Here is a 23,255-nt window from a genome sequence, read left to right as displayed (position 1 = left end):
ACTATAGGCAACCACCACTGTGCCCAGCTAATTCTTTTTTTTTTTTTTTTTTTTTGTATTTTCAGTAGAGACAGGGTTTCACTATGTTGACCAGGCTGGTCTTGAACTCCTAACCTCGTGATCCGCCCACCTGAACCTCCCAAAGTGCTGGGATTACAGGCGTGAGCCACCGTGACCGGCCAAGTTTACTGCTTTTCTATTGATACTGTTCTCATACCCGTGTTCCCAACTACACCTTAATTGAATAATAAAATAAGGACATTAAATGAGAACAGGAATTCGAATGAAACCAGAAAAAAAAGGGAGGAGTTCAAAATATGTTCTGAGAGTTTTACCATTATGAATACTCAGCTCTGGTTTTCCCCCAAAACTGGCTGAACCAGTACGGATGTTCCAGGGAGAAACAACTTGAAAGAAGTGAATAGTGGCCCTACCCTGGTCCACCACCTAAGCCAGCGGTTAGAGAAGGAGGAACATAGTCCTCCTGTGTCCCAGGTGCCAGGAGGCGATTGACTATAGCATCAGTCATCGCCGCACACCCTACCTGGAGTTAGTATATAAAGCTACGCAGAGCAGATCTCTGATCCCGACCCTGGAAAATCTGTCTCACCCACAAAGATGTGGGCTCATCTCCTTCTAGGAATGCTGGCCCTGTCGCCAGCCATTGCAGAAGAACTTCCGTAAGTGCTTGGTGTCAGAATTGGTTTATTAGGGCAGTGGCTTCTTTGCCTAACTTTCTCAAACATTTATATGGAGATGGGGAGATACACTTTGGTTTATCTTAATTTCCTCCTCCTTTTTTCTCTTCTTTGGTTCCACGGATCCTTTACCCAGAGAGGAAGGCTGAGGGATGAAGAGGAAGCCTTAAAAAAGAGAAATATTAAAATGTACCCTGTTTTCTGAGATAGGCCTGATTTCCTCCTTGGTGCTTTAGGCGTGTGTTCTCGGTGAGGGCCTCCTGATGGTGGAAGTTTAAGACTGTGCACTGCGTTGTTGTTTCTCTGCTTCTTGTAGAAAATGAGGTGCATAAGGAAGGCAGGGGCTTGGTCTGTCTAATTCACTGCTACGTGCTGAGCGCTTAGGAGAGGACTTAATTTTTCCTGACGTGAATGAATCATTATTGCCCTGAAATCCTTCTGTTCCTTTCATAGAAACTACCTGGTAACATTACCAGCCCAGCTAAACGTCCCCTCCGTTCAGAAGGTTTGTTTGGATCTGAGCCCTGGGTACTGTGATGTTAAATTCACGGTTACTCTGGAGACCAAGGACAAGACCCAGAAGTTGCTAGAACACTCTGGATTGAAGAAGAGGCACTTACATTGTATCTCCTTTCTCGTAAGCACAGACTCAGTCCTAACTCGAATCCCTTACTTGCCTGTTCTCCTTTGCTCTAACTCTAATCCCTTACTTGCCTATTGTTCTCCCTAGGCTCAATATAATCTACTTTAAGCATAATTTCTGTTTTCCTTTGCCACGGCCTCTAAACCTACTTTTTCTCAACTTAACCTCAATCCCCGGCTATAACTCACCCACAATTTCCTTGACCTTGGATTTCTCCCTTTAGTTCCTGATCTTAATTCTTCCTCCTGGTAATTTGTTTTATGTCTCTATCCTTGCTACCCCCATCTAACGCAACTCCTTCCTTTTACTCACTGTTGGGTTGAGACCAGTTGATTCTGTTCCCCTAATCCCTTACTCCGCCCCAGAAAGTCCCCTTTCTTGGTCAGGTACCACCTCCTGCTGGTGGCACAGAAGAAGTGGCCACAATCCGGGTGTCAGGAGTAGGAAATAACATCAGCTTTGAGGAGAAGAAAAAGGCTCTAATTCAGAGACAGGGGAGTGGCACCTTTGTACAGACTGACAAACCTATCTACACCCCAGGGCAGCAAGGTAAGAGTCACATATATGGGGTTTGACTGAAAACTGGGGAAACGGCTGTGCACAGGGGTAAAGAAGGGATTTGTGGTTTGATAGGAGGCTTAAGAAACAAGGAGTGAAGGCCGGGCGCGGTGGCTCAAGCCTGTAATCCCAGCACTTTGGGAGACCGAGACGGGCGGATCACTAGGTCAGGAGGTCGAGACCATCCTGGCTAACGCGGTGAAACCCCTTCTCTACTAAAAAATACAAAAAAACTAGCCGGGCGAGGTGGCGGGCGCCTGTAGTCCCAGCACTCGGGAGGCTGAGGCAGGAGAATGGCGTAAACCCGGGAGGCGGAGGTTGCAATGAGCTGAGATCCGGCCACTGCACTCCAGCCTGGGCGACAGAGCAAGACTCCGTCTCAAAAAAAAAAAAAAAGAAACAAGGAGTGCAGAAGAGAGGAAAATCTGGGGGATTAAGTATTACAAGTGTTGAATACATGCTGCGTTACACAAGCAAGAGGAGTAGGTGGGGGTTGCTACTGTGTGTGTGTATCTAAATCAAAAGTACACATTTCTTCTGGAATAGAATTTGGCAAGTATAATTGGGTTGCTGGGCCTTGCAACAAGCTGCTTGTAAATGGCTAAGAAAGCACTGAGGGCATTTGGCTTGAGCTACTGGTTTTTTTTTTTTTTTGGTATCTGTTCATTCTTCCTTACAGGGGCACTTCATTCTGAGATTTCAAAGTCAGGCGCCCTGAAGAGAAACTATGTTTGGATTTGTTGTTTTTTTTTTTTTTAAATTTAAAATTTTTGTGGGTACATAGCTGGTGTATATATATTTATGGGGTAGATATTTTGATACACACATGCAATGTGTAATCATTACATCAGGGTACACGTGTATCCATCACCTCAAGCATTTATCATTTCCTTGTATTACAAACACTCCAATTATACTCTCTTAGTAATTTTTAAATGTGCAATAAATTATTGTTGACTGTAGTCACCCTATTGTGCTAAAAACTACAAGATTTCTAGATCTTATTCATTCTATCTAACTATATTTTTGTACCCATTAACCATTCCCACCCCACCCCTCACCCTGCCCACCACTACTCTTCCCAGTATCTGGTAACTATCATTCTGTTCTCTCTCTCTCTCTTTAAATTTTTTTTTTCCTTTTACCTTACTTTTTCCACACACTTGAAAATTATCATTCTCTTCTCTATCTCCAAGAGTTCAATTGTTTTAAATTTTAGCTCCCACAAATAAGTGAGAACATGCAAAATTTGTCTTTCTGTGTCTGGTTTATTTTACTTAACATAATGACCTCCTGTTCCATTCACGCTGTTGCAAAGGACGGGGTCTCATTCTTTTTTATGGGTGAATAGTGCTCCATTATGTATGTGTACCACATTTTTAATACATTTTTTATCATCTGCTCATAGACACTTAGTTGCTTCCATATCTTGGCTATTGTGAAAACTGATGCAATAAACATGGGAGTGCAGACAGCTCTTTGATATACTGATTTCCTTTCTTTTGGATATATACTTAGCAGTGGGATTGCAGGATTATACAGAAGCTCTATTTTTAGTTTTTTCAGAAACCTCCAAACTGTTCTCCATAGTGGTTGTCCTAATTTACATTCCTACCAACAGTGTATGTGGGTTCTCTTTTCTCCGCATCCTCACCAGCATTTATTATTGTTTGTCTTTTGGAAAAAAGCCATTTGAACTGGGGAGAGATAATATCTCATTGTAGTTTTGATTTACATTTGTCTGACAGTCAATGATTTGAGCACCTTTTTTATATACCTGTTTGCCATTTGTATGTCATCTTTTGAGAAATGTCTATTCAGATCTTTTTGCTCATTCTTTAATCTAATTGCTAGATGTTTTCCCATAGAACTGTTTGAGCTCCTTATATATTCTAGTTGTTAATCCCTTGTCAGATGGGCAGTGTGCAAATATTTTCTTTCATTCTGTGGGTTGTCTCTTTGTTGATTGTTTCCTTTGCTGTGCAGAAGTTTTTTAACTTGATGTGATCCTGTTTGTCCATTTTTGCTTTGGTTTCCTGTGATCCTTGGGTATTACTCAAGAAATCTTTGTCCAGACCAATGTTCTAGAGAGTTTCCCCAAGGTTTTCTTATATTATAATAGTTTCATAGATTGAGGTATTAGATTTAAATCTTTCATCCATTTTGACTTGATTTTTCTATATGGAGAGAGATGAGGGTCCAGTTTCATTCTTCTGCATATGGATATCCAATTTTCCCAGCACCATTTATTGAACAGCCTGTCCTTTCTCCAGTGTATACTCTTGTCACCTTTATCAAAAATGAGTTCACTGTAGACGTGTGGATTTGTTTCTGGGTTCTCTATTCTGTTCCATTGGTCTATGTGTTTGTTTTTATTCCAGTACCATGCTGTTTTGGTTACTATAGCTTTGCAGTATAATTTGAAGTCACATAGTGTGATTCTTCCAGTTTTGTTCTTTTTGTTCAGAATAGATTTGGCTATTTTAGGTCTTTTGTGGTTTCATAAAAATTTTACAATTTTTTTTTTTTTTTTGAGACGGAGTCTCGCTCTATCGCCCAGGCTGGAGTGCAGTGGCCGGATCTCAGCTCACTGCAAGCTCTGCCTCCCGGGTTTACGCCATTCTCCTGCCTCAGTCTCCCAAGTAGCTGGGACTGCAGGCACCCGCCACCTCATCTGGCTAGTTTTTTTGTATTTTTTAGTAGAGACGGGGTTTCACTGTGTTAGCCAGGATGGTCTCGATCTCCTGACCTCGTGATCCGGCTGTCTCGGCCTCCCAAAGTGCTGGGATTACAGGCTTGAGCCACCGCGCCCAGCCTTACAATTGTTTTTTACAATATTCCAAAAATTTAGGTTGTAGAATTTCGGTGAAGAATGTCATTGGTATTCTGATAGCGATTTCATTGAATCTGTAGATTGCCTTAGGTCGTATGGACTTTTAACAATATCAATTATTCCAATCCAGAAACATGAAATCTTTTTTCACGTTTTTGTGCATCCTCTTCCATTTCTTTCATCAGTATTTTATAGTTTTTATTGTTGAGATCTTTCACTTATTTGGTAAAGTTTATTCCTAGGTATTTTATATTATTTATAGCTATTGTAAATGGGATTATCTTTCTTAATTTCTTTTGCAGATTGTTCCCTGTTGGCATATAGAAATGTTACTGAATGTTTTTTGTATTTGAGACAGAGTGTCCCTCTGTTGCCCAGGCTCTGGAGTGCAGTGGTGGGATCACGGCTTACTGCAACCTCTGCCTCCTGGGTTCAAGCAATTCTTGTGCTTCAACATCCCGAGTAGCTGGGAGTACAGGGGTGCACCACCATGCCTGCCTAATTTTTGTTTTTGTTTGTTTTGTTTTTTTGAGATGGAGTCACATTCTGTTGCCCACGCTGGAATGCAATAAATGACTGCTCACTGCAGCCTCTGCTTTCTGGGTTCAAGCGATTTTCCTGACTCAGCCTCCTGAGTAGCTGGGATTACAGGTGAGCAACACCATGCCTGGCTAATTTTTGTATTTTTAGTAGAGATAGGGTTTCGCCATATTGGCCAGGCTGATCTCCAACTCCTGACCTCAAGTTATCCTCCCCACTCGGCCTTCCAGAGTGCTGGGATCATGCGTAAGCCACCACGTCTATTGTTTTGCACTTTTAGGATTTTTTTTTTTAATTCCTTGATGTTTTGGAGTTTGATTATTAAACGTCTTGAGGTAGACTCATTTGGGTTAAATCTGCTTGGTGTTCTATAATCTTCTTGTACTTAATATTGATATCTTTCTCAGTTGGGCTCGGTGGCTCATGCTTGTAATCCCAGCACTTTGGGAGGCTGAGGTGGGCAAATCACCTGAGGTGAGTAGTTCGAGACCAGCCTGGCCAACATGGCAAAATCCCGTCTCTACTAAAAATACCAAATTAGCCAAGCATGGTGGCCCATGCCTGTAATCCCAGCTACTGGGGAGGCTGAGGCAGAAGAATCACTTGAACCAGGGAAGTGGAGGTCGCAGTGAGCCAAGAGCACACTACTGCACTCCAGCCTGGGCAACAGAGCAAGACTGTTTCAAATAATAATAATAATAATATTGATATCTTTCTCTAGGTTTGGAAAGTTCTCTGTTATTTTCACTTTGAATAAACTTTCCATCTCATTTCTCTCTCTACTTCCTCTTTAAAGTCAATACTTCTTTTTTTTTTTTTTTTTTTTGAGATGGAGTTTCACTCTTGTTCCCCAGGCTGGAGTACAATGGCATGATCTCGGCTCACCGCAACCTCTGCCTCCCGGGTTCAAGTGATTCTCCTGCCTCAGCCTCCCAAGTAGCTGGGATTACAGGCCTGCACCACCATGCCTGGCTAATTTTGTATTTTTAGTAGAGACGGGGTTTCTCCATGTTGGCCAGGCTGGTTTTGAACTCCCGACCTCGGGTGATCCACCTGCCTTAGCTTTCCAAAGTGCTGGGATTACAGGTGTGAGTCACTGTGCCCGGCCAAAATTCAATACCTCTTAGATTTGCCCTTTTGAGGCTATTTTTATAGATCTTGTAGGCATGCTTCATTCCTTTTTCTTTTTTCTCCCCTGACTGGGTATTTTTATTTGTTTTGTTTTGAAAAGGAGTTTCACTCTATCGCCCAGGATGGAGTACAGTGGCGCAATCTCAGCTCACTACAACCTCCGTCTCTTGGGTTCAAGCAATTCTCCTGCCTCGGCCTCCCAAGTAGCTGGGATTACAGATGCTTGACACCATGCCCGGCTAATTATTGTACTTTTAAGACAGGGTTTCACCATGTTGGCCAGGCTGGTCTCAAACTCCTAACCTCAGGTGATCCACCTGCCTTGCCTCTGCCTCCCAAAGTGCTGGGATTACACGTGTGAGCCACCACACGCAGCCAAATTTTTGTGTTTTTTTTTTGTTTGTTTGTTTGTTTGTTTTTTTTGAGACGGAGTCTCGCTCTGTCGCCCAGGCTGGAGTGCAGTGGCCGGATCTCAGCTCACTGCAAGCTCTGCCTCCCGGGTTCACGCCATTCTCCTGCCTCAGCCTCCCGAGTAGCTGGGACTACAGGCGCCCGCCACGGCGCCTGGCTAGTTTTTTGTATTTTTTTTAGTAGAGACGGGGTTTCACCATGCTAGCCAGGATGGTCTCGATCTCCTGACCTTGTGATCCACCCGTCTCGGCCTCCCAAAGTGCTGGGATTACAGGCTTGAGCCACCGCGCCCGGCCCAAATTTTTGTATTTTTAGTAGAGATAGGGTTTCACAATGTTGGCCAGATTGGTCTTTTTTTTTTTTTCTTTTCTTTGCTTTTTGAGACAGGATCTCCCTCTGTCACCCAGGCTGGAGTGCAGTGGCGCGATCTTGGTTCACTGCAACCTCCACCTCCTGGGATTCTCCTGCCTCAGCCTCCTGAGTAGCTAGGATTACAGATGCGTGCCACTATGGCCCAGCTAATTTTTGTATTTTTAGTAGAGATGGGGTTTTGAGGCCAGGTTGGTCTCGAACTCCAGACTTCAGGTAATCTGCCCGCCCTGGTCTCCCAAAGTGTTGGGATTACAGGTGTGAGTCACCAGGTCCAGCCTGACTGTGTATTCTAAAAAGCCTGTCTTCAAGCTTATTAATTCTTTCTTCTGCTTGATCTATTCTACTGTTAAGACACTCTAATGCATTGGTCAGTATGTGAATTGATTTTTTTTCAGCTCCACAATTTCTGCCAGATTTTTCAATATTATTTCAATCTCTTTGTTAAATTTATCTGATAGGATTCTGAATTCCTTCTCTGTGTTATCTAAAACTTTGTTGAGTTTCCTGAAAACAGCTATTTTGAATTCTTGATCTGAAAGATCACTCTCTTTGTTTCTCTGAGATTGGTTGCTGGTGCCTTATTTAGTTCATCTGGTGAGGTAATTTTTTCCAAGATGGCCTTTTTTTTTTTTTTTTTTTTTTTTGAGACGGAGTCTCTCTCTGTCGCCCAGGCTGGAGTGCAGTGGCGCGATCTCCGCTTACTGCAAGCTCCGCCTCCCGGGTTCATGCCATTCTCCTGCCTCAGCCTCCCGAGTAGCTGGGACTACAGGCACCCGCCACCGCACCCGGCTAGTTTTTTGTATTTTTTAGTAGAGACGGGGTTTCACTGTGTTAGCCAGGATGGTCTTGATCTCCTGACCTCGTGATCCGCCCGTCTCGGCCTCCCAAAGTGCTGGGATTACAGGCTTGAGCCACCACACCCGGCCTCCAAGATGGTCTTGATGTGGATGTTCATTGGTGTCTGAGCATTGAAGAGTTAGGTATTCATTGTAGTCTTTGTATTCTGGACTTGTTTGTACCTTTCCTTCTTGGGCAGACTTTCCAGGTATTTGAAGGGCCCTGGGTGTTGCAATCTAAGTTTCTGGACTCTGCAGTGTGTCTGCATTAGGGAGGACCCCATGCTCAGTATCTCTGTGGCTCTTGAAGGCTCATAGAGGTACCTCCTTGATGGTCTTGGATAAGATCTGGAAGAATTCCAGATTACCAAGTGGAGATTCTTGTTCTCTTGCCTTACTTTCTCCAAAACAAACAGAGTTTCTCTCTTTGTGCTGAGCTGCCTGGAGAGAGGGGTGACACAAGCACCCCTGTGGCCACCAGTATTGGGACTGCATTGGGTCATATCTGAAGCCAGCACTGTCCTGTGTCTGACCCAAGGCCTGTGGTAACCAGTACCTGGCTACTGCCTGTGTTTGCTCAAGGCCCTAGGGCTCTACCGTCAGCAGGTGACAAAGCCAGCCACGCTTGTTGTCCTCCCCTTCAGGGTGGTGAGTTCCCCATGACCCTGGGAAGGTCCAGAGATGTTATCTGCTAGCCAGGGCCTAGAGTCAGAAACCTTAGGAATCTACCTGGTGTTCTGTTCTACTGCAGCTGAGTTGACACCAAAGCCACAAGACAAAGTCCTTCCCTCTCTTCCTTCCCCTTTCCACAGAGGAGTCTCTCCCTGTGGCCACCACTACTCCAGGCCCACGACGCGTACTGCCCGGATACTTCTAGCATTCTCTCGAGGCTCAAGGGCTCTTAGTCAGCTGGTGGTGATGGTGCCTGGCCTGGGACTCTTTTTTCAGAGCAGTAAGCGCTCGTCTGACCAACAGCAGGTCCAGAAATGCCATCCAAGGGCCACGGCCTGTAACTGGGGACCCCAAGGGCCTGCTTGGTACTCTACCCCACTGTGGCTGAGCTGCTACCTAAGCTACAAGCGAAATCCCCTTGACTCTTCCCTCTCCTTTTCTCGAGTAGAAGGAGCCCCTCCCCATAGTCACCACAGCTGAGAATGTGCTGAACCACTGGAAGCCAGCGTGTCTCTGAGTCTCACCCAAGGTCCATGACAAGTACGGCGCAGCTATCACTGCTGACTATTCGGAGCCCCAGGGGCTCATCGGAACTCAGCTCCCAACTGCTGGGACGGGCAATTCACCGCTGGCTGAGGCTGGTCTAAATGCTCCCTCCATGGACACTGGCTGAGTTCTGCCCTGTGTGCTTTCCCCTGTGATGGAGCAGCACTGAGTTCCAATGCCAAGTCCCACAGTCACTGAAGTGCTCTCCCTCCCTCAAGTTCATCGATTCTGTCTCTGTGCCACACAGTCACCGCTGGGGGATGGGGGCGGGGGGTGTATCAGCAATTCAAGTGTGTCAATTCAGTGCCTCTTTCAGTGATACGAAGTTAAAACCAGGCAGTGTGATCACTCACCTGATTTTTGGTTCTTATGACGGTGCTGTTTTGCGTGGACAGTTGTTCAGTCTGGTGTTCCTGCGGGGGATGAGGAGGGTGGTCAGTGGAGGCTTCTATTCTGCGTCTTGCTCTGCCTCCTGAGCTCCAGGCCTGTGTTTGGTCTTTACCTCACTCTCAGAGTAGGTTTTGTAAAAAAGTAAAACCTGTTGGGGTTTTGCTGACTCAGAGCACGTGTGAGGAAGGAGGAGGGATGGAGGAAAGATTCTGAGCAGGAGGCCAGGTGCGGTGACTCACACCTACAATCCCAGCACTTTGGGAGGCCAAAGGCAGGTGGATCATCTGAGGTCAGGAGTTCAAGACCAGCCTGACCAACATGGTGAAACCCTGTCTCTACAAAAATTAGCCGAGTGTGGTGGCGCCTGCCTGTGGTCCCAGCTACTCTGGAGGCTGGGGTGACCCCAGGAGTTTGAGGCTGCAGTGAGCCATGGTTGTGCCACTGCACTCCAACCTGGGTGACAGAGTGAGACTCTGTTTCAAAAAAAAAAAGAAAAAGAAAATTCTGAGCCAGGAAACAGCCCCTTTGCTAACGATGCCTGTTCCCTTCCAGTGTATTTCCGCATTGTCACCATGGATAGCAACTTTGTTCCAGTGAATGACAAGGTGAGTTGGAAGGAGGAAAGGGAGTGGTGCAGACTGAGAGAATAGGGAAAAGGATGAGAGATTCTCTCTCTCCAAGGTGGAAGTCCTCTCAGCCTGGGTTTGGCAAGGTGAGGCCCTCTGGGTTGGAGACTGCTGTGCGTGTGGGACTGGAAGTGCTGGACTAGCCTCAGCAAGCTAGCCTAAATCAGCCTAGGAATAAGCAGAGGTAACCAGTTCTCAGCTTCAGTATCTACACATCAGTCAGGTTCTTGAGAGATGGTTACTCTCCTTGTCATTTTATTTTATTTATTTGTTTATTTAGAGACAGAGTCTCGCTCTGTGGCCCAGGCTGGAGTGCAGTGGCGTGACCTCAGCTCACTATAACCTCCGCGTCCTGGGTTCAAGCAATTCTCCTGCCTCAGCCTCCTGGGTAGCTGGGATTACAGGCCCGCACCACCACGCCTGGCTAATTTTTGTATTTTTAGTAAAAACAGGTTTACACCATGTTGGCCAGGCTGGTCTCAAACTACTGACCTCAAGTGTTCCACCCACCTCGGCCTCCCAAAGTGCTGGGATTACAGACAAGAGCTGTAGCTCAGCCCCCTTTCATTTTAAGAGTTTTCACAAACTTCCAGAGCTTCTCTTCAGGACTGAAAAAAGTTTTTTTGTTTTGTTTTGTTTTGTTTTGGTTTTGTTTTTGTTTTTTAAGGCAGAAAGGAGAATGTCCGCTTCCCCTCTGTTTCTATGAGGCAAAATAATTTACAAAGTAGGTAATTATCTTAAGGCAACATTAAATAAATATATGCCAAAGGTTAAAAGGTAGCAACATTTAGCGAATATTTGACTTTTCCTCGGACTCCCCATCCCTAGAATCATAAGCCTTTTAATAGGTTTGATCTCAAGTTGGAACACGTGTCATTTCTACATGCTTCTGAGATACTTATCTCCCAGACACCCTGCTTTCTTTAGTAATGCCCTACACACTACTCTCTTTCCCAATATAGATTTCCTTTTAGTTCCTTCTTCCCATCACCTGTAGCTTTTCTTTTGTAGGAGTTCAGTATAATGTTGAGTACTTATTTCTTTTTTTTTTTTTTTTTTTTTTTTAACATTTTAAGACAAAGTCTCATTCTGTCGCCTAGGCTGGAGTGCAGTGGCACAGTCATGGCTCCCTGCAGCTTTGACTCTGCCCCGGGTTCAAGTAATCTTCCCACCTCGCTCTCCCCAGTAGCTGGGACCACAGCTGTGCACTACCATGCCTGGCTAATTATTTTATTTTTTGTAGAGATGGGGGTCTCACCTTGTTGCCCAGGCTGGTCTTGAATTCCTGGGCTCTCTCGCTTCAGTCTCCCAAAGTGTTGGGATTATAGGCCTGAGCCACCGCACCTGGTCTGAGTACTTATTTCTTAACAGACTGTTTTCTATAGAGCTGCAACAAGGAAGTGCCGGGTTCAACGTGTGGCCCGTAGCAGCACTACTTCAGACTCACTTACCCTCAGGGTTGATCTCATTCACTACCCCTGTGACGATATATTTCCTTTGCTCAAATGATGCGGGATTACTTCCAGGTGTTCTGATTTCCGTAGTCAGGTTCTCTTTCTCTTGTAAAATTATTCCTTCCTCCCCGCTCTATTTCTCTAGCCAAGCCCTCCCTCCAAATTCAGTTGAAACACCGAGATTAACAAAAGGAATTTTACCAAGAAAGCTAGAGTAAAAATTGTGTTTTTGTAACCACCAAGTGGGTTCACCTTGACTGCTGCTTAGACAGAGCCGATTTATCAAGGCCGGGGAGGCCGGGCGCGGTGGCTCAAGCCTGTAATCCCAGCACTTTGGGAGGCCGAGACGGGCGGATCACGAGGTCAGGAGATCAAGACCATCCTGGCTAACACAGTGAAACCCCGTCTCTACTAAAAAATACAAAAACCTAGCCGGGCGAGGTGGCGGGCGCCTGTAGTCCCAGCTACTCGGGAGGCTGAGGCAGGAGAATGGCGTGAACCCGGGAGGCGGAGCTTGCAGTGAGCCGAGATTGCGCCACTGCACTCCAGCCTGGGCGACAAAGCGAGACTCCGTCTCAAAAAAAAAAAAAGACCGGGGAATTGCAATGAAGAAAGAGTAACTCACGCAGAGCCGGCTGTGCGGGAGACTGGAGTTTCATTCAGTCTCCCGGAGCATTTGGAAATCAGAGTTTTTAAAGATAATTTGGCATGTAGGGGCTTGGGAAGTGGGGAGTGCTGATTGCTTAGGTTGGAGACGGAGTCACAGATGGTGGAAGTGAGGTTTTCTTGCTGTCTTCCTCCTCCTGGGTGGGATGGCAGAACTGGTTGAGCCAGATTACTGGTCTGGGTGATGTCAGCGGATCCACTGAATGCAGGGTGTGAAAACATCTCGGAACATCTCGGGCACTGATTTGAGGTTTTACTATAGTGATACTATCCCCAGGAGCAATTTGAGGACGTTCAGACTCTTGGAGCCAGAGGCTGCATGACCCCTAAACTGTAATTTCTAATCTTGTAGCTAATTTGTTAGCCCTGCAAAGACAGACTGGTCCCCAGGCAAGACGGGGGTCTTACTGGGAAAGGGCTGTTATCAATTTTGTTTCAGAGTCAAACCATGAACTGAATTCCTTCCCAAAGTTAGTTTGGCCTACACCCAGGAATCCACAAGGACAGCTTCAAAGTTGGAAGCAAGATGGAGTTGGTTAGGTCTGATTTCTTTCACTTTCATAATTTCCTCAGTTATAATTTTGCAAAGGCGGCTTCAGTCCCTCCCTGTGGGTTTTATAACACCTTAATCTTAAGGTGTGGGCTATGAAGATGGGAAAAGCCTGTCGATTGCTCTGGCTTCTTCCTGCTGAGAGGGGGTGTAGTGGGGGTACCTTAGAGAGAGAGAGAGAGAAAGAAGAGAAGAGAAGAGAAGAGAAGAGAAAGAGAGAAGAGAAGAGAAGAGAAGAGAAGAGAAGGAAAGAAAAGGAAAGGAAAGGAAAGGAAAGGAAAGAAGGAAGGAAGGAAGGAAGGAAGGAAGGAAGGAAGGAAGGAAGGAAGGAAGGAAGGAAGGAAAAGTAAGGTTCCTGCCCACAAGCATTTAGATGGTAAAGGAAGAGGCCAGGAGATGGTTGGCTACCAAGAAGAGGTTTAAACATTGAGGAACCCCCTGGTGCTAATACTTCTTTTAGGGCATGTTTTTTTGTGCAAGAGCTCAGTCACAGGGCACTGAGACTGGTCTGATGCTCCAGTTCTTCAGATCTTTGGAGACTGGCAATTCCTTTGAGATTCCTGCCCCCACTCTTCCCCTCCTCCTGCCTTGTTTCCCTCCTGAGAAGTCTGTGCCCCCATTGTTATTCTTTTCAGAGCACAAAAGAGCCATTTAGAAAGGAAGAAATGAAGACATGGGCAAGAGGGAAATGAAGAATTCTTTGTGAACTTTTGCTTTCAGCAAACTTACTCTTATTGCTGTCACCCTTCTTTAACCTGCATTATCTGGTTTTCCTTTTCAGTACTCCATGGTGGAACTACAGGTAAGTGGAAGTTTCTTTCTCTTCTCTGTCAATTGTGGAAGAGGAAGAATGAGAATTTGGTGGTAAACCTTGAAGACAGAAGCAACTCTGAGATCTTGGCCCAGAGCCCCATGACTGCCCAGCAGCGAGCACCCACATCCACCTAAGTTGTGCCTGTTCTCTCGCCTCTGCCCTCCTGGTCTCTCACAACTACATTTCAGTAGACAAGGACACCAGCCTCTGTACTGACTACACCGCTCGCTCTCTCATTCCCCTAACTTCTCTGTGCCCAGCCAACTTAACCAGGCTTGGTTCTGTTCTCCCCTTAGTCTAAGGGAACAGCCCTTGCCCTAGGCATTCTCAGTAACATAAACACCTGTGAGAAGTGTTTTAAAGGAAAGGATCTAGAGGGCGATTTCTCCACAATATCTCCTCCATTTTTCCATTCAATCACCCATTTTTTAGGTATCTTACAATCAATTTCCTCAGCCTTGTCCCCTAATAGGGACCAGAAACAGAGTAAACATTCTTTGTAAATGACATCCCGGGTCCTACTTTCTAAAACTGGAGATAACACTTTAGAGGACTCAGTGTGATCATTAAAATCCACAAAATTTTCTCCCAAATAAGGGCTGGATCTATAGAAATATTTACCTCATTCAGTCATAAAGAACGTTATAAATAACACAGGGAGCTACTCTTCCTGGACACAGATCACAGGGGTCTTGAGCAATGGGTGGGGTTCTTTACCTGCCTTTTGCTTCTTTACCTGCATGTTGCAGTGTAGAGTGGGAAGTGAACAGGCAGGTACATCATGCAGTTTCTCTGTTGGACAGGATCCAAACAGCAACAGGATTGCACAGTGGCTGGAAGTGGCACCTGAGCAAGGCATTGTAGACCTGTCCTTCCAACTGGCACCAGAGGCAATGCTGGGCACCTACACTGTGGCAGTGGCTGAGGGCAAGACCTTTGGCACTTTCAGTGTGGAGGAATATGGTAGGTGGGGGAATGGACAGGCCAAAGTACTGGGCATAATCTCATCTTAAAATCAGCAAAGGTAGAGTAAAATCTACTCTGGGAAAGGATTATTTATTCATTTTTGAGTCGATGCTAATGACTTCAGGAGAATTCTACCTAAATAATGCCTCCTTCATTAGATCCGTTAATTTAATTTTCACTGTGTTTATACCCCTCTGCTCACTGCCTATCTGACTGCGTCCTCCTCCAATTCTTTTTCCATTTCTCGTTTTACTCTCTTCAGTGCTGCCGAAGTTTAAGGTGGAAGTGGTGGAACCCAAGGAGTTATCAACGGTGCAGGAATCTTTCTTAGTAAAAATTTGTTGTAGGTAAGAGCGGAAGCTTAAGATCTGGTGGAGATTAAAGGTGCATCAAGAGACGTGATGACGGAATTACATGGGGAAAGGGATTGTGGGGGGGGGCAAAACTTGGGGTATTTTATGTAATTCAGAGTCATGACTTATCCCAGAACTTTTTTTTTTTTTTTTTTTTTTGAGACAGAGTTTCGCTCTTGGAGCGCAATCGCGTGATCTCCTCTCACTGCAACCTCCGCCTCCCAGGTTCAAGCGATTCTCCTGCCTCAGCCTTTTGAGTAGGTGGGATTACAGGCACGCGCCACCATGCCTGGCTACTGTTAGAATTTTTAGGAGAGACGGGGTTTTGCTATGTTGGTATGTTGGCCAGGCTGGTCTTGAACTCCTGACCTCAGGTGATCCACCCGCCTCGGCCTCCGAAAGTGCTAGGATTACAGGCGTGAGCCAACGCGCCCAACCAAGAGTATTTTATAGTTGTGTTTCTACTCTTTTTTTCCCACTGCTCACTCAGACAGTATTGATTTAGTCTTTACGAGACACAATATTGAATCCCATAGATAAATAGGGATCAGGAGAAAGAAAGATACTGTTTTCATCCTTAGGATGGTGCTAATTGTGGAGTGGATCTAATCTAAGATTGAGTAAAGTAGGGAAGGAAAAGAGGACTAGAAAAGATAGGATTATCAGAGCCTTCTTTCTTTCTTTTTTTTTTTTTTTTTTGAGACAGAGTCTCACTCTGTCACCCAGGCTGGAGTGCAGTGGGGTGATCTCGGCTCACTGCAACCTCCATTTCCTGGGTTCAAGCGATTCTCCTGCCTCATCCTCCTGGAGAAGCTGGGATTCAGGTGTGAGCCACCATGCCCAGCAAATTTTTGTATTTTTAGTAGAGACAGGGTCTTGCTATGTTGCCTAGGCTGGTCTTGAACCCCTGGCCTCAAGTGATCCACCTGCCTCAGCCTCCCAAAGTTTTGGGATTACAGGCATGAGCCACCACACTGGCCTGGATTGTCAGAGCTTTCTTTCAGAGGCTGGAGTGTGAGAAGAGAGAAGTGGTGTTCGGAGGAAGAGCCGGATCTCGAGTGGAATTTCCCAACTCTGACCCCTCATGCTTTTCTTGGTTAGGTACACCTATGGAAAGCCCATGCTGGGGGCCGTGCAGGTATCTGTGTGTCAGAAGGCACATACTTACTGGTATCGACAGGTGGAACGGGAACAGCTACCTGACAAATGCAGGAACTTCTCTGGACAGGTGAGTAAATGACAGGTAAAAAAGGAACCTATCGGCCGGGCGTGATGGCTCAAGCCTGTCCTCCCGGCACTTTGGGAGGCTGAGGCAGGCGGATCACGAGGTCAGGAGTTTGAGACCAGCCTGACCAATATGGTGAAACCCCATCTCTATTAAAATTTCAAAAAATTAGCTGGGCATGATGGCATGCGCCTGTAATCCCAGCTACTCGGAGGCTGAGAGAGGAGAATTGCTTGAACCTGGGAGGCGGAGGTTGCAATGAGCTGAGATGGCGCCACTGCACTCCATTCTGGGGGACAAAGCAAGACTCTGTCCCTCCCACCCCCTCCCCCAAAAAAAGAACCTATCCACATGTCCTAAAGAGTAAGAAAGCAACAATCTAGAAAAGTGGTAAACAGCCCAAAGTAGAAATCATTTCCCAGAATTATTATCCCAGTTCCAAAGAACAAAGCAGCGATCTTTATCCTCAACAGGGAGTCTTTTAGAGTCTACCTTGGAACCAAGAAATTTACCTAAACCCCTGTAAGATACAATTTTCCAGTTTTGAAGTCATTTCTTTTTCCCTTTCCCAAATCTTGAAGCTTCAAAGTCATTTCATGATTATCTATGTCCAAGTGTGTACTTCATGTTGGAGGAGAGTTTTTCTATATTAGAAACTAAAGTGTGGAGATGAGAAATTATTTCCTTCAACAGAACGTTATAAAATGGACGTAGAGATTATATTCCTTATCTGCTCTCTATCTCTGTCTCTGATCTCCTCACTAGACTGACAAAACAGGATGCTTCTCAGCACCTGTGGACATGGCCACCTTTGACCTCATTGGATATGCGTACAACCATCAAATCAATATTGTGGCTACTGTTGTGGAGGAAGGGACAGGTAAGTAGGGTACTCCTTGGTTTATTAAGAAAAGTGAAAGAGGCTGGGCGTGGTGGCTCAAGCCTGTAATCCCAGCACTTTGGGAGGCCGAGGTGGGCAGATCACAAGGTCAGGAGTTCAAGACCAGCTTGGCCAATACAGTGAAACCCCATCTCTAATAAAAATAGAAAAATTAGGCCGGGCGCGGTGGCTCAAGCCTGTAATCCCAGCACTTTGGGAGGCTGAGACGGGCAGATCACTAGGTCAGGAGATCGAGACCATCCTGGCTAACATGGTGAAACCCCGTCTCTATTAAAAAATACAAAAAACTAGCCAGGCGTAGTGGCGGGCGCCTGTAGTCCCAGCTACTCCGGAGGCTGAGGCAGGAGAATGGCGTGAACCTGTGAGGTGGAGCTTGCAGTGAGCTGAGATCCGGCCACTGCACTCCAGCCTGGGCGACAGAGCGAGACTCCGTCTCAAAACAAACAAACAAAAAAAACAAAACAAAAAAAAACAAAAATTAGCCAGAAGTGGTGGCAGACGCCTGTAGTCCCAGCTACTCAGGAGGCTGAGGCAGGAGAATCACTTGAACCCGGGAGGCAGAGGTTGTAGTGAGTCGAGATCAGGCCACTGCACTCCAGCCTAGGAGACAGAGTGAGACTGTCTCAAAAAAAAAAAAAAAAGAAAAAAAAAAGAAAAGCGAAAGAAAAAGGGCTAGTCCCTGGGACAGATAATTACTCCAAGGATACAAGACCTCCCCTCTTGAGTGTTTGGGTGGTACCTTGTTCCTGGTTCCCAGTCAAGGGGAAATGCCAGATCCCATCTTGCCGTCTATAAGAAATACTACATACTTCTCCAAAAGACTGGGGAGGTGAAGTTGGTTTGGATCTTTGGCCAGAAATACATTCAACTTCATCCCTCTGCCGCCATTCTCTCAGAGACTTGACATTAAACACGAAGATGAGAATATCAGGTGCCTAGATCTTTATACGTCTGGTTTCCCTCTGCAGGCGTGGAGGCCAATGCCACTCAGAATATCTACATTTCTCCACAAATGGGATCAATGACCTTTGAAGACACCAGCAGTTTTTACCATCCCAATTTCCCCTTCAGTGGGAAGGTATGTTAAAACTTTTCTCCACAGAGACAAAAAAAAATGCGTAACCATCTTCCTTACCTCCTTCCTGCAGCCATAGCCACATAGCTAACTTAGTGCTGTTCCAAGTACTTTACACGTATTCACTTTAATCTTTACAATAATGCAATGAGGCAGACGCTATATTGGCCCCATTTTATGGGTAACGAGACAGGTAACAGAGGCTAAGTGATTTTTCCAAGGTTATCAGCAAATAGGTGGGAACTATGACCGAATCCAGGAAGCCTGCCTCCGGGGTATACACTCTCCACTCCCTGTGCTGTGCTGCCCCTAATCCCATAGGAGAAGCAGCTTGAATATTAATGCCAGTTTAGGGGTCTTTCTAATGCCAGGGGCTGATCTTCTAATGTCTAAATCTTTGTATTTAAGAGCTGCAGGGTTTCTAGAGAAATCGTCCATCCTGGTCTCCTGCATCTAGGCAAGGTTAATATGAAACTTTCCTTGACAGCCATGTATAGCTCTTTAAGCAGTTTTCTTTTTCTTTCCCTTTTTTTTTTTTTTTTTTTTGCTTTTGTTTTATTTTTGTTTTTGTTTTTGTTTTGAGACAGAGTTTCGCTTTTGTGGCCCAGGCTGGAGGTGCAATGGCGTGATCTCTGTTCACCGCAACCTCCACCTCCCAGGTTCAAGCGGTTCTCCAGCCTCAGCCTCCCAAGTAGCTGGGATTACAGGCATGTAATTTTGTATTTTAGTAGAGATGGGGTTTCTCCATGTTGGTCAGGCTGGTCTTGAACTCCCAACCTCAGGTGATCTGCCCACCTGGACCTCCCAAAGTGCTGGGATTACAGGAGTGAGCCACTGTGTCCGATCAGCAATTTTCTTTAGAGATTTTAAAATTTCTGGCAGGGTGTGGTGGTTCACGTCTGTAGTCCTAGCACTTTGGGAGGCTGAGGTGGGCAGATCACTTGAGGCCAAGAGTTCGAGACCAGCCTGGCCAACATGGCGAAACCCTGTCTCTACCAAAAATACAAAAATTAGCCAGGCATGGTCGTGCATGCCTGTAATCCCAGTTACTTGGGAGTCTGAGGTACGAGAGTTGCTTGAACCCAGGAGGTAGAGGGTGCAGTGAGCTAAGATCATGCCACTGCACTCCAGCCTGGGCGACAGAGTGAGACTGTCTCAAAAAAAATAATAATAAAGATAAATAAATAATTAAATTTTCTTTGTTAGTGTTTTCTTTCTGATATCTAACTGAATTTCCCCCTCATTCAGCTTATGTTTCTTTACTTCTTGTACAACTAGTCCACACAGTAATATTGCACATATAGAGATGCATTTATTCCTCAGTTATCATTTCTCCAGACCAAGGATGGGTGCAAATTATTTCTAGAGCCTAAGGATTACACAATTTGGGAGGGTAGGGGATTCTCTTTAAGAAAAGGAAAGCAAAATAGGCTGGGCACAATGGCTCATGCCTGTAATCCCAGCACTTTGGGAGGCCGAGGTGGGTGGATCACGAGCTGGCCAACATGGTGAAACCCTGTCTCTACTAAAACTACAAAAATTAGCTGGGTGTGGTGGTGCATGCCTATAGTTCCAGCTACTTGGGAGGCTGATGCAGGAGAATTGCTTGAACCCGGGAGGTAGAGGTTGCAGTGAGCCGAGATCGTCCCACTGCACTCCAGCCTTGGCGACAGAGGGAGACTCCATCTCAAAAAAAGAAAGGAAGGAAGGTGAGAAAAAACAAACCAAAAACAGCGTGCAGAAACTTTGAAGGAGCCTGTGCAAACGAAGAGCCCTAAAGTTTCATTAGCCACCGGGCAAATCTAGCTCTGCCCTGGGCTGTTACTTCTGTTTGTTTTTCACTTCTTCACAGATCCTAGTTCAAAAGCTACAATCACATTTATCTTTTTCAGGACTCTTCCCTGAAATGTATTCTTGGAAATTCTGTTACTACTTTTAGTGCCAAAACCGCAATTAGTTTGCACCAACGTAATATTCCACTTCACTTCATACTCCAGTTTACTCCAAACCTAATTCTAATCCCTAATGACGTTTGTCCTTCAGATAAGAGTTAGGGGCCATGATGACTCCCTCCTCAAGAACCATCTAGTGTTTCTGGTGATTTATGGCACAAACGGAACCTTCAACCAGACCCTGGTTACTGACACCAATGGCCTGGCTCCCTTTACGGTGGATACATCCAGTTGGAATGGGGCAGCTGTTTCTCTGGAGGTAAGCATGGATGGAGGACCAGCTTCCTAGAAAGTAAGGCTTCCCTGAAGGAAAACTTCAGAATTTTCCTGTTTCCTATCCTCCCCTCTGCTTGGAATTACATCTCTCTCACTGACAAGTCCTGCTCCTCCGTTGACAAAAAGTTTTCCTTAGTTTCTTTGTTTGTAATATCAATCAGATAAATAGTCCTTACTTAGATGAAAACTACTATTTCTATGATTACATCTTTTAACTTACCCCCATCTCTATCTGATCCTATCTATATATGAAGTTAGAGTAGGGAGGAAAAGGTGACTCAGTCTTTCTCTTTCTCTTTCCCCTTCCCTTCCCCTCATTACTTAATAAAAACAGCAAACAAGAGAACTCTAGATTCTAGATAACTTATAAGTGTTAATTATGAACTGCCACAACAATGCTTCTTATCAAACAGCTAAAAACTTCAGTATCATGCAACACAAAGCATTCACTGCTTGTGCATCTGGGGCACTCAGTCAGGCAGCTCTGCTGATTTCGATGTCCAGACCTGTCTGCAGATCGGCTGGTCGTAGGCTGGTGTTCCACATACCTCTCGTGCAGGAGCCAGCTAGCCCAGGTATATTCTTATGGCAGTGATGAGGTGCAAGTGCAAAAGCTGATGTTCAGGGCTTTTTCAAACCTCTATACATTGCATATGTTACCATCCCATTCCCAACAAATCACACAGTGGGCCTACAGTCAGACTAGGAGGGTACTGGAAGACTACAGGCTAACGGATGTTGATCTTGAAGGGTGCAGGGTATGTGTGAGGAATTGGAGTCATTAATGAGATCGTTCAACCACAGGACTTAAGCAAACATATACTAGGTGTCTTGTGGCTAATTTGACTATTTCTTTACTCTAGGCATCACTCAATTACTCAAAAATAGTTATTTTTTAATCTTAGTATCTTCTGTACCTAGTTTTCCTATCCCTGAAATATAATCTTTGATTTCTATATAATCTAAGTCATGTTCATCTATCCCAGGAGTATCTGTGAAGATACATCACCCCCAATTTCCCCTCACTTAGTAACTATAATTCAGCCCTTCTGTCACTCTCCTACATACCAAAATATTGCTGCACACTACTATGTTTATGGATTCTTTATCCATCCTTGGCTGGACCGCTAAGGAAATACCCGCATGCCATTCTCGGGCAGTGGAGATTTAAGAGAAAGCGCTCCATTTGAAAACCGTCACAAGTCCATGGGGTTTCTATGGTTGGGGTGCATGCTAAAATTCTCTCTCTCTCTCTCACTCTCAGGGAAAGTTTCAAATGGAAGACTTAGTATATAATCCGGAACAAGTGCCACGTTACTACCAAAATGCCTACCTGCACCTGCGACCCTTCTACGACACAACCCACAGCTTCCTTGGCATCCACCGGCTCAACGGCCCCTTGAAATGTGGCCAGCCCCAGGAAGTGCTGGTGGATTATTACATCGACCCGGCTGATGCAAGCCCTGACCAAGAGATCAGCTTCTCCTACTATGTGAGACCAGGAAACGGGAATGGGTGAAAGTATGCAGGGAAGGAAAGAGAATGAGAAGAGCCAGCCAGAGAGGGTGCCTAGGCTATCTGAATTGCAGATGCACATCTAATTAAAAACAATTTTAAAGCCACACTAAAAAAGTAAAAGAACAGTTGACATTAATTTTAAATATATTTTTTATTTCACCCATTATATCCAAAATATTAACATTTTAACATGAAAGCCATATAAAAAGTTTTAATAGATATTTTACATTCTTGTTTCAACTGAGTCTTTGAAACTCAGTATGTGTTTTACACTTAATGCGTATCTCAGTTTGGACTGAGCACATTTCAAGTATTTAATATTCCCATGTGAGATATGAGATACTGTATGCCCCAGTGTAGGTGAAAGAGATGGAAAGCATTGGGGGAAGAAAAGAGATTCTGAACAGGAACACAGGAAAATTGTGTGGGAAAATAAAATGAGGAATTACCTGAGAAAATAGTGCTGGCCAGGACAAAAAAAAAAAAAAGTGGGTGGTTGGGAGGGAGCATGGGTAGTGCATGGGACTCAGGATCCTTTTTTTTTTTTTTTTTTTTTAATTTATGTGAGACAGGGTTTCACCATGTTGGCCAGGCTGGTCTTGAACTCCTGACCTCAGGTGATGCACCCACCTTGGCCTCCCAAAGTACTGGGACTACAGGAGTGAGCCACCACGCCCAGCCAGGATACATTTCATTCTGTGTTCCACTGGTCAATATTATCAAATAGATGATATGGGGTTAAAATTCACATCAATAGCAGCCTCATTGGGGAAATAAAATCCTAACTTGGTAGCCTGAAAGCAGTGTATAAGGATAAGCAGCTTTCCTGGTCACCTTGGTGACAGTCAGGAAGTAGAATGGAAACCTCAGGTTTGGTGGCTCAGAGCCTCTTTGTTCCCTTATCCTCCTCTCAGTCAATGAGAGACTTTCTCTCCTCTGGATCATTGCAGCAGCTTCTATGGTTTCAGTGTCGTCATTAAGTGGAAAAAAAAAATCATCCTAATATAACGAAAAGAAAAAAGATAGGTGGAAAATAACAAGTCCAGGTGATAATGTGGGCTCTGTCTTCAGGACCGAAGTGTGGGGAGGTGTAGGAGACAAGTGAAGTTAGGGCCGAGCCATGTGGAATGGCTAATGCTGGGCAGGCATCCGAGGAACCGACCACGGAGCCCTGCAGGAGCGGGAGATGAGAGGCTGCTTACAAACAAGATCACTGAGTTCTGGTTCAAGTGAGAGTGGACAGGAACGG

The 23,255-nt window shown here is 45.2% G+C and overlaps 1 protein-coding gene across 1 annotated transcript in view; it reads left to right on the top strand.

Moving 5' to 3' along the window:
• Positions 1-618: 618 nt before the first annotated feature.
• The window catches only part of A2ML1 (alpha-2-macroglobulin like 1), a 52,910-nt gene continuing 30,273 nt past the window's right edge, over positions 619-23,255 (top strand). Inside the window, exons 1-12 of the mRNA XM_073020475.1 lie at positions 619-680; positions 1,152-1,335; positions 1,728-1,890; positions 10,183-10,235; positions 13,708-13,728; positions 14,544-14,703; positions 14,969-15,053; positions 16,161-16,287; positions 17,050-17,164; positions 18,154-18,263; positions 20,304-20,471; positions 21,753-21,980. Coding sequence (XP_072876576.1) covers positions 619-680; positions 1,152-1,335; positions 1,728-1,890; positions 10,183-10,235; positions 13,708-13,728; positions 14,544-14,703; positions 14,969-15,053; positions 16,161-16,287; positions 17,050-17,164; positions 18,154-18,263; positions 20,304-20,471; positions 21,753-21,980 — 1,476 coding nt within the window. The remainder of the gene's footprint in view (positions 681-1,151; positions 1,336-1,727; positions 1,891-10,182; positions 10,236-13,707; positions 13,729-14,543; positions 14,704-14,968; positions 15,054-16,160; positions 16,288-17,049; positions 17,165-18,153; positions 18,264-20,303; positions 20,472-21,752; positions 21,981-23,255) is intronic.

This window comes from Chlorocebus sabaeus, chromosome 11 (genome assembly GCF_047675955.1).
Source record: "Chlorocebus sabaeus isolate Y175 chromosome 11, mChlSab1.0.hap1, whole genome shotgun sequence".
Classification (NCBI taxonomy): domain Eukaryota; kingdom Metazoa; phylum Chordata; class Mammalia; order Primates; family Cercopithecidae; genus Chlorocebus; species Chlorocebus sabaeus.
Note: the sequence above shows the minus strand (reverse complement) of the source record. Positions and strands in the feature narration are given on the sequence as shown.